This window comes from Manduca sexta, chromosome 20 (genome assembly GCF_014839805.1).
Source record: "Manduca sexta isolate Smith_Timp_Sample1 chromosome 20, JHU_Msex_v1.0, whole genome shotgun sequence".
Taxonomy (NCBI): Eukaryota; Metazoa; Arthropoda; class Insecta; order Lepidoptera; family Sphingidae; genus Manduca; species Manduca sexta.
In genome coordinates, this window is record NC_051134.1 from 12,730,178 (window position 1) to 12,745,222 (window position 15,045).

General features: G+C 32.1%; 1 protein-coding gene across 1 annotated transcript in view; it reads right to left on the minus strand.

Annotated features, from left to right (window-relative positions):
* Positions 1 to 1,531: 1,531 nt before the first annotated feature.
* Positions 1,532 to 15,045, minus strand: part of LOC115456435 (disks large homolog 2) — a 46,056-nt gene continuing 32,542 nt past the window's right edge. The window contains exons 7-11 of the mRNA XM_030185512.2: positions 14,727 to 14,865; positions 11,560 to 11,629; positions 10,173 to 10,416; positions 9,923 to 10,089; positions 1,532 to 2,643 (exon numbers count right to left, since the gene is read on the minus strand). Of these exons, the coding sequence (XP_030041372.2) occupies positions 2,640 to 2,643; positions 9,923 to 10,089; positions 10,173 to 10,416; positions 11,560 to 11,629; positions 14,727 to 14,865 (624 nt within the window). The 3' untranslated portion in view covers positions 1,532 to 2,639. The remainder of the gene's footprint in view (positions 2,644 to 9,922; positions 10,090 to 10,172; positions 10,417 to 11,559; positions 11,630 to 14,726; positions 14,866 to 15,045) is intronic.

The following is a 15,045-nucleotide window of genomic DNA, read 5'->3' on the forward strand; positions in this document are numbered from 1 at the left end:
CTCAAAATAATTTTGTACAATAAATATAAAGTCTAGAACACAATGTTGAAACAGAAGGCAAGTAATAAACGTAAACAGCCCATAGCTCGATGGAATCTCCCAGTATTGCAGTTACAACGCACAGGAACAGGAAACGAAAGCGATAACGTCAACCCCGTTCACAACTTCACTGCATTGTCTGTTCGCTGCTTTATAAAAGCGTGTAGAAAATGGGAAAACTTTTTACGATGCTAGACTGTCCGTGACCTGCTTTCTACGTGAAAAATAAAGTTGTTTAGTTTATATTAAATTTTTAATAAACAAAATGACATTATTTTAGAATTATTTTCCTTTCCAGAAAAACGGTTTAAATTATTTATAAAAATAGTTTAAAATATTTATCGCCTTCGATATCGTTTTTGCGAAACGATCACTTTTTCAATTCATGCCGAAAATACGATCAGAAAAATCAAATCAGATCAGGTTATAAGACAGATTTTTTAAGTACATAAATGATTTATTTGAAATGGTTTATTCTCAAGGACGAATCGAAGATTAAACTTGGGATCATTTAATGAAAGTAGCAGTTTAATAAGCTCATATTACGCATATAATAGCTAGGAAATATACGGGACAATAAAATTATTCGTCTTAAAATACAATTATTTCGTTTGTATTAGTCATTGTAAAATTTTTCTAACTTATGTAATAGTTTCTATATTAATAATTTACTTTACCATATAATCCAAACTGCTGGTTAGGCCTAGATTGGTTTGCTCCCGGGCACGCCATCTCCTTGAACATATACCAATTAACGCTGTGTCCCGGCCCATGTTACCTTACCATAGTTCTGTTTCCATCCTCACAAATACAGAAGATCCCCAAAGACGTGGCAATTTATGCAGTCATTATTAAAATTACTCAGGAAACGACATTCATAAGTGCACAAGTAAAAGGAAACATTCCCGCGTGCTAACACCGTAACATTTACTAAGACTTACTCCGTTAAAGGGATCCTTAGAAGTACCGTCACTCAATTTGCTGCTTCATTTTATCCGTGTGAATATGGAGATGGAAATTACTAAGGATTTTACAAAGGGCGTCTCAGTAAAAGCTTAATAAGTTTCAAATTTCTGAAGATCCTTTGAAATTTAGGGCATTTCGGAACGTGACCTAACGTTCATCGTTCGTTTCTGAAAGGGTATTGCTCTGTTTATTTTTAAGCTAAACGTAAATAAGAACTGGAGCTCATATAATATGTTGTTTAAAATGCTAAACGTAACAAAAATAAGTTTCTAGCAAGCTACTAATATGTACTAGATCTGGATTCTAGTAGAATTTTTTTAGTATTTTATTTGATAGTGGAAGAAGGTGCTATTATTATTACATTAGTTAAATCTGAATAAAAACAGGAGGCACTCATTTATTCGACATAATATAATTTTATACCTAACAGTTTTTTTTTATTACTATAATTTTTAATAACCATATTTAAACGCTATATAAAAGGTCCAAATAAAAATATAAAGATTTTTTTTTCAATGTCATATATTCAACTTCACTTTACCTTAGTGTTACTAACATTAATATCACAGTTCGAAAACATTACGTGTACGTGATCTATGCGTATATCATAGTACTTAGCAAACAATACGTGTAATTTACAATGACTAGTATTACAATATTTGTGAACGTTCGTAAAAACTATTTACAAAGTTAATTAAGATATTCTCATTATACGTGGAGGTGATTTTTTACAACATATTCAAATTTTTTAAAGGAAAAGAACTTAACATTTCGTTTATCTGTACTCTTTTAATTTGGATGTGTAACTTTAATAACATTATTTCATCCAACAATTTTAATCTTTTTTAATGATCCCTGTAGTTTTATTGCCTTTCGTATAATTAAGTGCTTTTTTAAAAATGAATCATTTTGACATTGCGTTAATAAATGAAACCACATACTCGTCTTTACCTTCGCTAACGTCCTACGAAAAATACCCATGAATAACGAATATTTTCACCAAAAATTCTACCAAAAGTTTATTTTTCTGATCATATATGGCGTGTTTGTGAGTGTATTTTCGTCTGAAAACGGGATGTTGCCACCGCGACAAATTTTCTGAGAGTAGTAATAGTGCCATTAGGGCGTGTAAAATTAAAATAACTTTTTATTGATGTTTATTTTGCTCTCAACATACATTTTTTATTCTACAGCCACGGTTCGAGTAACTTGTTGTAATTTATTATTTTCAACAAGATAAGTTTGTGTTTTAATTTAATAACCCAATGTCAAAATGACCATGTATTATGGCTATGGAAAACTAGATTAGAGTTATTGGATAATTTTCTTATTAGCAACACTATAAAGTTTTGTTTCAATTAGGTACATCTACATAAATGCTATTTTGGTAACAAATAATTTTTGACATGAGTTTATTATAAATGTAACTGACATTATTAAAACATTCATAGCTTTAAAATATCACCTCCTTCATACCGTAAGAACCGTATAAGCAATTAAAAGGTAAATAATTGTTTTACAAACATTAATGTCGCTGACAAGTTTATTATGAAATTCATTATGGGTTAACAAACATTTTTTATTCTATCTACTATTCAGTTCTTACCGAGATCGGTTGCGATGCCACTTCCCTGCTACCTGCAGACAAGAAAAAATATTTAAGGACAATGTTTAGGCTAAGTATGGACGGTTTGGATGATATTTAGCGGATGAATAAACTATATTCTCGATTAACACACTAACTATTTTTATTGCTTTGTATGACGAGACGAGCTTGCCGTGCGCCTGATGATAAGCAATATGACCGCCCATAAACGGTAGAAACACCACCCAACACCTTGAATTACAAAGTATTGTTTTAAGTATATTCTATTGCGCTCGCTATCCTGAGATATGAGATGTTAAGTGTTATATCCAGTAGTTACACTGGATACAATATTCTTCAAATAGGAACAGTAATTACACTCTACTGCTTAGCGGCAGAAATAGACATTGCAGTGATACCTAACATGGCGGACTCTCAAATATGAGAGACCTAGTTTTATGCCAGTGATTTGCCCCCATAATGGAAATAATCAAATATTTTAATCTGTTCTTTTAATAGATTGTGGTGCGTCGTACAATGTTTTAGGGATTTTTGTAGTGGGAAAGGTTTTTCACGCAAGCAACACCTAGTCACTACATAATATAAAACAAAGTCGCTTTCTCTGTCCATTTGTATGCTTAAATCTTTAAAACTACGCAACGGATTTTGATGCGGTTTTTTTTTAATAGATAGAGTGATTCAAGAGGAAGGTTTATATGTATAATAACATCCATTAAATAGTGGAGAAATACTGTTATTTTGTTATGTTATACCCGTGCGAAGCCAGAGCGGGCCGCTATGTTTTTATATACAACGTTTACAGTTTTTCTGCAGTGTATATTTTAGTATCAGCATTGCACCCGTGCGAAGCCGGGGCGGGTCGCTAGTAATTAATAACTTTACAATATAATAAACACCGTTCGCCCAGTCATTGGTACTTTAATTCGTAAAGACACTTAAATCTATGGTATTTATATCACATATCCAACATAATATATACAACAAAAGCCTCTCTTCGTCTGTTATTATTGCCATCTGGCTACAAATTCCGCTCACGCAATACTTTGCTTCCTACACGAAGGTGTTGAATATTTTATACCTATACGTATATTTTCGATGCGTGGATTTCCTACACCTCAATAGGTTGATAGATAATCATATTATTAGATTACTTAGTGTTGATGTTGCCAATTAGGCTTTGTTATAAGTTTCACATCATTAGCACATATTTTATAATAATGGCACATCTACGTAATAACTTTATTTTATTAACTCAAATCTCAGAGCGTTTCTTCATTATTCGATACGATATCCACTACGGGTGTTCGAGACTGATATCTCTAAGAGCGCCTTCAAATTTGAGGCGTGAAAAAAGCGTGGATACGGCGTGGTGCTGCCGGCGCTCTTTTTTAAATAAACCTTATTAGAAATTAAAAACTGTAAATTATCTACTAAATGATAATTAAAATGGTAACATATTATTGGCGAAATTAGTAGCAGGTATAGCGTACAAATCGTGGTTGATAATTAGGCGCAATCTCCAGGAACCCTGGAATGAAGCCAACAATTGCAATGTCCACATCGACCGCGGTGAAATTTCAAATGCAACGCGAATTATGGCCCAGTGTGTTCCTATTTCTCACATGACCGAATTCTAAACACATATTGTGTTTATTCTATCATTTTAATTAGGATGATATAAATACTTTATGTGGATAACAATATATTTATGCTTATTCATTGTTTAAATTAAGATGAATGTAGTAGGTGATTTTAAACGCGTCAACGAACTCGTTTTTGATATAATGCACGCTCTATGCACGTATTGATCTTGTGTTCGTATACAAGTATAAAGTTTCCAACCTCATTGCATTCACTGCGTGTTTGAGAAGCGTCATCATCGCGGATAAAATATACTTACCGTTTTTGTAGCCTTTAAACTTAAGTTTAGCGTTCAAAAGACAAATCTACTATTATTAACTAATAATATTATTTATGTCGGAATGGAAGGTTTGTGTGATGTGTAGAATGGAATATAAAGTACGTGAGGCAAAAGAAAGAAGTGTGAATGACAGACAAAGTTTGAAAACTACTGAAAAAAGACGCTTTATTAAAGAAGCAATTTAGTTAGAAAACTCCATTTTTATTTTTAACATATCCCATAGATACGTACTGTATAAGTATGTAAATGGACATCAATGAATACAAGGGAGACAATGTTATAAAATTCATATTATGTAGATAATGTTATTTATGGATTACTTCATTCGACAGTATCGGGTTATATCAGAAATTGAAATTAATGTAATATAGTAACCCTATGATCGTCCATGCGGAAATGTAGTTCAAATATCCAAGCTGCTTTCGTAACATTTAACCACCAACTCACAGCTTCCTCTATTATGTTCAATTTAATTCCTATTGTTTGTGCAAATTCATGATAATATGTACGGCAATTATTAAATTTACTATAATTTCCAAAATGGAGACGTAATGCAGATAACAAAAGCACTGTGACAAAAACAAAAATAATTTTACTACCTACCCACTTTTGTAATTTACCTAACTACTATCAGTTTTGGTGAATAATGCTTAACAAAACTATCGCCTTCATAACAAAACTTACAAAGCAACCCGTCTAGAATCGATTCAATTTATATTTAAACACGAAAAGCGGCCACCGGCTCTTGTCTAAGTAAGAATAAATTTAAAGAAAAACCGTATTCTGCATTTGGTACGCCCTGGAATCCAATAGAGACATGTTTATTTTCCCCTATTGGTGCCAGTGTGACAGTTTATTCGTTTACTGTAAATAAAACAGTGGACAGCAGTAGTCGAATGCGATTGTTCCAGTTTATTATATTCACTAGTGATTTTTTTATGATTTGTTTAACACCACGTTTATTTCATCGATTTTATTTTAGTTCCAATTGATAATAATCTCAACAAAATTGTAAATACGAAATATTTTTATGTTTTTTTAGCAGCACTAATCGTCGAACGGATTTATATATATTAACACAGTTACCGCATGTCGTAGAATAACATGTAAGTTATCCCGAAAAAAAAATTCTAGGGCTTTTCCTATAATTTCTTTCAAGACCTTTCTTTTATAGGACTAGTGTGAGGACCACTAGTAAGGTACTTTTAATGTCTTGTTCTATTATTAATTATAAGACTTGTATACGTTATGTAACGATGGTGAATAATAATAAATAATAATAATAATAGTATGGAGCCTGGAGTCATAGCGAGAAATATTTGAAAATGATCGAAGGCTCGTTCTTAAGTTTATTGGAGAATTTCTGTAGCCCTATACTAGGTAACAAAAGCCTGTATTTATTGTAAGTCCGTTTGTCTAAATCCGAATTTCTGCACTATTAGGACTAATCTTTCTAACAAGGCTTTACGTCTGTTGTTTACAACAGGGATTGATGGCTTTACTTGCTCTTTGTGGCACAAATGCCTTTCGTTGGAGTTTTTGTAGGCTGAAAGACCAGTTCACATGATAGTTAAAGGTAAAAAATCCTTAGTTTCTGATTTTAAAAAGTACTGTAACATATTACATTGCTAGTCGATTGCAATAATTTCCTTTCGCTTCAGTTGACGTAATAGTATTAGACACGCTTCCCCATGTTAGAATTAAAAAAAACACATGAATAAGTACTCCAATTTTTTTTTTTAAATATTAATGACTTTTCCCCATTCATATTTATTATTAAATGAATATAATTTTGATTACCAATTAGAAATTAAGTAGCCTCTTATAACAACTAATTTATTCACCTCTATATTTGGTTTTTCATTTCCTGTAACTATGTGAACAAATATTTTCCTACGAAACATATTCAATTATCATGTGAAAACGTTTTTAGCTTTCCACAGTCAAAGAACGTGTGTTAAGGCTAGTACGACAGTAGTACAATTAAGGTTTATTTTCTCTTTTACAACAAACAATGAAAGTATAAATCTCGACTTGTTCCTACGGAAACTATTTGTGCTATTTTTTATATTAAACTCTAGTGGAATTGTGGACATTGCGCGCGGAACACAAATCAAGCGGAAACAGACTTGCTTGATTTAATTTATTGCCTTCTGGCTGTTGGGTATGTTTTTGTGTAAAATATTTTTCGGAAATAAAACAATATTAGTTCATACAGAACGGTAATAGGCTTTAACCTTTAACGACGTTATTTTTTCGGTCTGATTGTTCTTTATTTTTCAAGCAGAGCATTCTATTAAGTAATTTTCATGTTAACCTTTAGTAATCTGAGACAGCGGCAAACTGATAATGATATCTGTCAGTAATTATTAATTTATCATTGAAGACGATTCTAAATCTAAATTCAACCATGAAACTAATGATATCAAAGTAAAGAAACCTTAAAACATCCTAAACCGAAATCGAGTAATAAAATAAATAGAATATTTCGTTATAGACGAATTAAAACATTTTTAAACCCGTGTTTAAAATATTTAGTTCATACATCACTATCTACCAGTTACAAGTAAAAATAATCCTATTTATCCTCAAGCATGACGTTTCTGTAGAAAATATTAACAAATAAATCTTCACGTAACTGACATCGCTGTGATGTCATACGCTTTTTTAAATGTTAATTTTGTATCTCCAGCATCGGGTGATAAAACCAGATTTGCATTCGTCAAAAAATGTTTTATAGGTTAATAAATTTCTTTCGTATTTGTACCTAACATTAACACAGATTATAGGAGAGACGCAGCTGGCCGGTCCGATGGCTGTCCTCATATTTTAGTCGTGTCATAAAAATGAAATTGTCTTTGTTCCATTTTATCATGCTGACTATATTTTAACTCTAGAATATTTGTTGAAATGAAATATTTATCGTAATGGTTTAACTAAATTTATTTAATGTATGTGCCTTTTGATTTATACACAATGCATTTGTGAACAAATATTTTTGGTTATTTATTGTTATAAAAAATTCAACACTAAGTCCAAATGAACATGATTCGGTTGGTGTATCTCAAGGTAATTATTTTAGTTTAGTATTATTTAGTATCACCTTGTAGCCGACACGAGCTTTATTGAACAAAGTCACCTTTGATAATATCGAATACCACTGCATATAAATTAAAAGTGAACTATTTTCCAAATTACACATATTTCTAACATCTATAATCGTATTCCAAAGAGCTCCGTACCCTTCTTATGTCGCATAATCTTTATTTGGCACTTGGATACAGAAAATATTTTGTATTAAATTTGTATAAATCAAACCTAATACGTGAACTCGTACATCATGCTCTCAGAGTATAACTAATATTATGATGGTTTTATTTTCATATGCGACGTTTGAACGAGTTATTCACTAATTACTTCGGTGAGGTTGTATTTAAGATCGAAACTGTCTCGGCACAACGTTATGATGTCACCGAGGTCAAATTCTGGGCAAGATTACATCATATACTGTATAAATGTTAATACTACATTCGTCCCTAGACACCAAATTTACATAGTACATGGTTTACGTTAACTGTATTCGTCTTGTTTTTGGCAAAATTTAACGTTGTGTATTTAAATTTCCTTGTACATTTCGTTTTCAGTCTCGGGTTCTTAAAACCTCGTATATAGAAAAAGAAACTTGTAGAAATACTGACATCACGAATTAAAATGTTGAGTAATGAAAATGATGTAATGTGATAAGTTGCTTTTACCTAAAGACATTTTAGGTATATTAGGAGATTGCTTAAGAACTTTATAAAATAAATACTCAAATATGAATGGTTTTTTATAAAAACACAGCAAAATGACCCCACTACACCTGATAGTAAATGGACGGCAAAGTGCACCTGATGGTAAGTGGTGTGGGGTCCAATAGAATGTCGACTGATGAGTGATCATTACCCCTCGGCAGTCGACACATACATGGAACCTGTTGGAACCGGATATACAAAGGCGGATGTGGCGGGTTTTAACAACTACGGTGGTCGACGTTCACTATCCTGGCAGATATGAAATATATCCTACTATCCTATCCTACATTGCAAATGGCCATGGTGGACACATTGATAAAATAGTTACGATAAATATAGTATTATTAATGTCACTTGCCGCTGACCGCAATACGTCTTACGTTAGGAACATACAAAACAATCTCGTACAAGCTCTGGATAAAGTTAACCGAGTTTTATTCGGCAGCCACTGTTTTATTTTTGTTGTTCATCGAGAGTAAATTATACCCTGCATTCTTTTACGACACACGAAGTTTCTTCAAAGCCATTACTTTTGTTCCCTACTTTTATGAAATGCAATATGCTAGCACATTTCGACGATTAAGATATTTCTAACAAAATGAATGAATCTGTATCTGAATCCCATTGCACCTTAAGCAGCGACAAGTGCTGCCCCCTCGAACATGCATTGAGTTTGAATCAGTCGCAAGTATTTTTTGTCATTTATCATGTAAAATTCTTTTATTACTCTCGTTTATTGGACTTAAGGTTCTAACCTACCTCACAGCTTAACCACGTTGCCAACATAAGAGTGAATCGATATTGTTGTACTATAAATAGAAGGGATACTAATATGAGAGCACAGATTTTTATAGCAAAAGGTCACATTTACTTTTAAGATTTACTTTTTCTATATTTACGTCATACTACGTTATCGAGACTTCATATAAACGAACGATAAACAATACATTGTAATGTTATTGCTTACGCCTTTAATATAAAGATATATCAGAATAAAGTCTCTTATTCTCATATTAAGCAACTGCATGTAAGCCATTTCATCATTGTAATCAGCTATTAATAATAATACCTATAGATTATAATTAATGTCTAGCTAGTTAATATCTTGGAAACTGAGGATGACAACTTTAAATATAGAACGCAACCTAGATAACATCGGTACTTGGATAGAGCTTGCAGTAATACTCTTTATGTCGTTACAGATTTGTTTGAATAGTAGACGACCCAATTTGCTAGTTTGGAATTAGGTCCCTGTAGTGGTAATTATTGTTTGAAAGATAGTTTTCCAATTGACAAGTGAAAAATTCCAGGCCAGTCATTTAGAGTAAGTATTTTTAGGTGACTATGGCAAAGCGGGGAAGGGTAATGATTTTAACACGGTATCCATTTTACGTTAATCTCTAACATGTCTCTTAATGGGCCAATTATTTTTATCAAGTTTACAAGCAGTCCTGCGATAGTTAAAACCTACTGCACGTGTATATTATATAAATACCATTGTAATGTTTGGTCAAAAAACAAACACTTGAAGTACCTATGTTTGAACTTTTTAAATGAAATAGACGCCAGTAAACGAAATGATCTTTTCAATCTTACCGTGGATACATGGCGTGGAGATCAGGATGCACGGGGACGTGGGTGGCGTGTCGTGCATGAGGAGACATGGCAGCGGCTGCATTGATCGCCCGGATGCGCGCGCGCAACCTTTCGTACTGCTCAGGCTGATACTGCGCAGCTATTGTCACTGCACTGCCCGAGTATTGCTGTGAGGGGAATTTTAAAGCATAATTTTAAGAACGTCATTTAAAATAAATGTCTTTAAATATAAGCATATTCAAATATGGACCTTCAATGCCGCTGCAGCTTGTTCATGCGTTGCTCTTGTTAAGTCCCTTCCGTCGACACTGAGTATCCTGTCTCCTCTATACAGCATTCCATAAGCAGATCCTCCAACAGCTACTCCTGATACAAATACTCCACACGCATCTTCTTCAGTCCCCACCACGTTATCACTCTCACCGCCAAGTCCACCTACGATGTCCATGCCCAGCCGTGACCCGGATCGCACTAGACGCACCATTCGTACGCATCTGGCAACAGAATATTTTTTTACTATTTAATATATGTTTTTGTATATAAATTAGATCTGTGATATATTGTATTCGAAAATGTAATGAAGAGACACAAACTAAACCAATTTAAAAAGTGATAATAAATTTATGGTTTAAGATATACAATTATGTTATTTCTACGTACATTATATTGAAAATTATTTGGGTTTTTTCGGTCTTATATTTTTTTACTTTTGAACTCATTAATCGCTTAGTTCCCTACTATTCAACATTACAATATTTTTGGTTAAAATTCCTATTATACTTACAAATAATTAGACAAAGTTTAATTTTTTTTCTACTGTATAATTATAATGTTCATGGACAAAATTCTTAGAAAATATTTCAGTCAATACTAATTTGTATATCATTTTTATAGTTTATTCCAGCAATACCAGTAATACCTACCATAACTAGTTTTACAAGATCTTCCACTTTTCCGTGAATTGATGCTTTAATTATAAACTTTTATTAGAATTCTCGTACTTCGTTTTACATAGTTTAGTAAAAGCTATATAGAAGTTGCCAAGTATTCTACTGAGGCTCGTGGTTTTGCAGTATTACCGAAGACCGACAAAATCTAAACTTACAGCGTCCGAACTTGTTCTTAGCCTGATATTACTAAGTAATTGAATAACAATGTTAGTAAATTAGAAGAGACAACGCCAAATCAAGTTCAAAGATGCCCAAAGTAAGAAGACATAATAATAATAACCAATGTTATAACTTTAGGACTTTGGAATTCTATTGATGTTGTAGCTACAATTTACGAATTGTAATAGAACAGAGATACTACTACGGTAATAGAGATAAGATATTCCTACGGTAAAAGTACAGAGATAATAAAATTTTGTATTTTCCTGTTATAAATGGCAGTGTTTAATAGTGTCATGATGAAAAAAGAAATAATCTTGACGAAACACCTTTGGAGCATAAAAAAGTTTACAGTTGTGTGTATATTTTTTATCTCATGCTGATTAAAGAACGTTCACTCAGTCTAACAAAAATGCCTGCCAAAAAGGACTACCGTACAAATTAATGTTTTGTAGCATTTGAATTAGTGCCAAAAACCGACACGTTGCGAGTAATTTAAGAGAAAAATTTTACGTGCACAAAGTTTACCTCGGTATTTCACTTGGCTCCTCTTCTAAAAGCTCGTGCAGTGTTGAACACGATGTGGCCTGCGTTCGCGCTGCATAGACAAATGATAATAGTCTCAATAGTTGAATAATCAAGAGCAATACTTGATAAATTATGAATCTTAAATGGGTTATCTTAGTTCAAACTGAAAACAATACAATGATCATACGTATTGCTGAAAGTAATATCTAAAATGAATGAAACGTTTCAACTGCATTGTATAAAAGTTGTTTTAGAATTCTGCAGCTTAGTGCTGTATTTCCCAGCATTAGAATGCTAGTTTAAAATCCTCGCACACTTCCCGAGAACTTGGTTATGAAGGAAGGTTTTTCGTGTTCACACAGGGTGCTCGGAATATTTTTGTATAGCAACTTTATTTGCAGAGGAAGCGTATCCGAATAAGCTAATATAGAATTTCAAAGAATTTACAAGAGCGTTGCGATTATTGTTCAGTAGTTTGACTATATTGTGAGTAAAATCAAATAAAATATGTGCTTACTGCGAAGTCAACCAAAGGTTGTATGACAAATTCAAAACATTAAATTGGACCTGTTTTTATCTTGACCTATAAGTATTTTGTTTAATCAAATAACATAAAAAGGCTTTTCTTGCTTTATTTTACATATTGACAAAAATAGCGCAATTAAACTTTATTTTTTTTTATTTGTTTCGATATTTGGTAGGCTGTACATTGCTATTCTCTGAAAGCAATAAACCTACCATTATTAATTTAAATCGCGTCCCATCGCTTTAAGTTAGAATTAATTATATTCTGTTCCACATTTTTGTCTATTTGTTAGAACCTTTCAGCTTAAGTACAAATGAAATACAAATCGCAAAAGCTTTATAACATCACGAACACTGCTGTGCAAGAGAATTTAAATAGTCATATTTTAAACAATATTATACTCCACCATTAATTACGTAGGTATGCACAGCAGCACCTTAATTAAAATCAACAAAATCCACCCATACATAATATATAACATACGGTTAAGGGGGTCACGTTGACATTTTAATTATTTATTTGGAAAAACAAATAGATGTATAAATGCTAACAAGTAAAATGCATATTAAATAAACATAGTTAAATACTTAACTTACGTATACACAATAATTATTTATACCTATTTATTTACGAGCATGCAAGTTACACGCCCGAATGCTGAAATGCTGCTTAAATATTTGATTTCGCGGTAAGCATTTGAGCCTTTTTATGCGTCAAAATGTTATACGGAAACGAACATATATTTATAATTCAAGTTTGGAATGTTAAAGTAGATTCAATAAAGACAACAACATTTTAAGTCGTCATTTATTCAAATCGATGTACTGTATCGATATCAATTGTCAGTTTTATGCGTTAAATGGTATACAGAAACGAACATTTATTTATAATTCAAGTTTGGAATGTCAATGTAGAATAATGCCAACAACATTTAAAATCGTCACTTATTCAAATTGCTATACCGAATCTATATCAATTGTCCGATATCCGTGCCTAAGTATACTATGGTGACCACTTGAATCTACGAATGACAAACTAAAGTTCATCTAAATTGTTAAAAATTAATACTCTCTTCTTAGTTATAAATAATATTTAACAAGATTTGATAATACTAAGAAACATATTTCAAACAAAAATAATTTACTATTTTATTTAAAATAACGAAAACGAACGTTATGAATATTCTTAGATATATTTCCTTTAGATAAGAAAAGTAAAATATAATTTTATCTTAAAGGAACTAAACATAGGTCCATTATGAGAAAATAATTATTATACAAAAAAGTTTCTTGTATTTTTCGCTAGAAGGAACCTTAAGACCGTAATTAATTTTGAAAATATTTTATTTTGTGTTACCCGAAGATTTTTAGATTTTGTTTTTTATTAGATGTTGTTCAGAAACTTGTAACTGGCTGTATCAAAGTTATATATAATATAGTGCAGAATTTTTCAGTAAATATAATAACCCTGTACTTAATAATACACGTGATTTCTTAATGTTTGATCTGCTGGTTATTTTCTCAGGAATAACTTAAAATTCGCTGTTATGTATAAACCTATTTATGAAAAAGAACTCACCACCATATTTTGCATAATATTTTATTATATAAACGATTAAGCTGACTGACTATATGTATATATAATATTTATTTATAGGTTTACAAAGATTTGATATAATTTATAGAGAGAATCACAAAGTAGTACATGTTTAACTTTAAACGTCAATATAACTTGGAAGTACTTTTTGTGGGTTAAATCCTTTCTGCTTAATTACGTCCAATTATAGTCAATATTATAATGTTGTAATTAAATTGCATAGAATGCCACAATATTTTTTTCCAAATATATTAAAGGTGAAAATTAGAAAAAATATTTTAATCATTATTTGTTTATTGTTGTTATGTTTATTATGTTTGACTATATACTTTTTATTCTTGGTTTACTTGGATAAACTTGGATTCATGGTATTAGGAAATTATTAGTGTAGCTATGTATTTTAGAGTCAACCCCACTATTTGATTGAGTTTATATATTTCTTAAGATACTCTTAGAAAATGGTTAAGAAAATCGAAACGAGACGAAATTCAAATTTGATCAATCCAAAGTTGAATTCGAAACCCATAAAGCATTTAGCACAACACAAGAACCTACTCACAGAAATGATTGAGTATAATATGATACTGCTGTATACTAGTAAGAGCTCAAACCCGTCACATTAGCTAGCACAAAGCTGCTGCTACGCAAGTGATCTGTCCGTGCGTATCGCTTTGGATTGACCATAACGAGATCACAAAGCGTGTCAGTCAAGTATTGTCTGCATGTCAGTTCAACTTAATTGATTTCCAATATACCTATGACCAGATTTTCATGGCCGTATCCCTATGTTTCATTTGACAATGGAATATTATGTAATAATAATATCAGCCCTGTATTTTATACTGTCCCACTGCTAGGCACGGGCCTCCTTTACTACTGAGCGGGAATAGGCCTTAGTCTACCACGCTGGCCTAAAGCGGATAGGTAAACTTCACTTTTATTTCTTTCTTATAGTAGGACAAAGTCTGTCGGCGCCGCTAGTATCATATAAAAAAACATAATATTTCATGAAAATACTTCGCAGGTCCAATTTGAACGCACTTACTGGAATAAATTGGTGCTGTTTTGGCCACAGGGGGGAATGATGCGGCCGGTAACACAACTAAAGTTATTTGTTCCCCAGTATTTCGTAATGCTGATACTGCTTGCGCATGTGTTGCACCGACCAACGACGTCTCTATACCCTGTGTGAAACATAAAGTAGAATTAGCATTTTACAGTTTCTAAAATCGTGATTATCTCTTCACTATACCGGAAGCGTAGTATGCTTCCAAGGATGTAAAGATATGGAATTTAGTTTGACTCAAATAATTCTAAGATTATATAGAGCAGACTTTGAGAAGATTGTCATTCAAACATTGAGC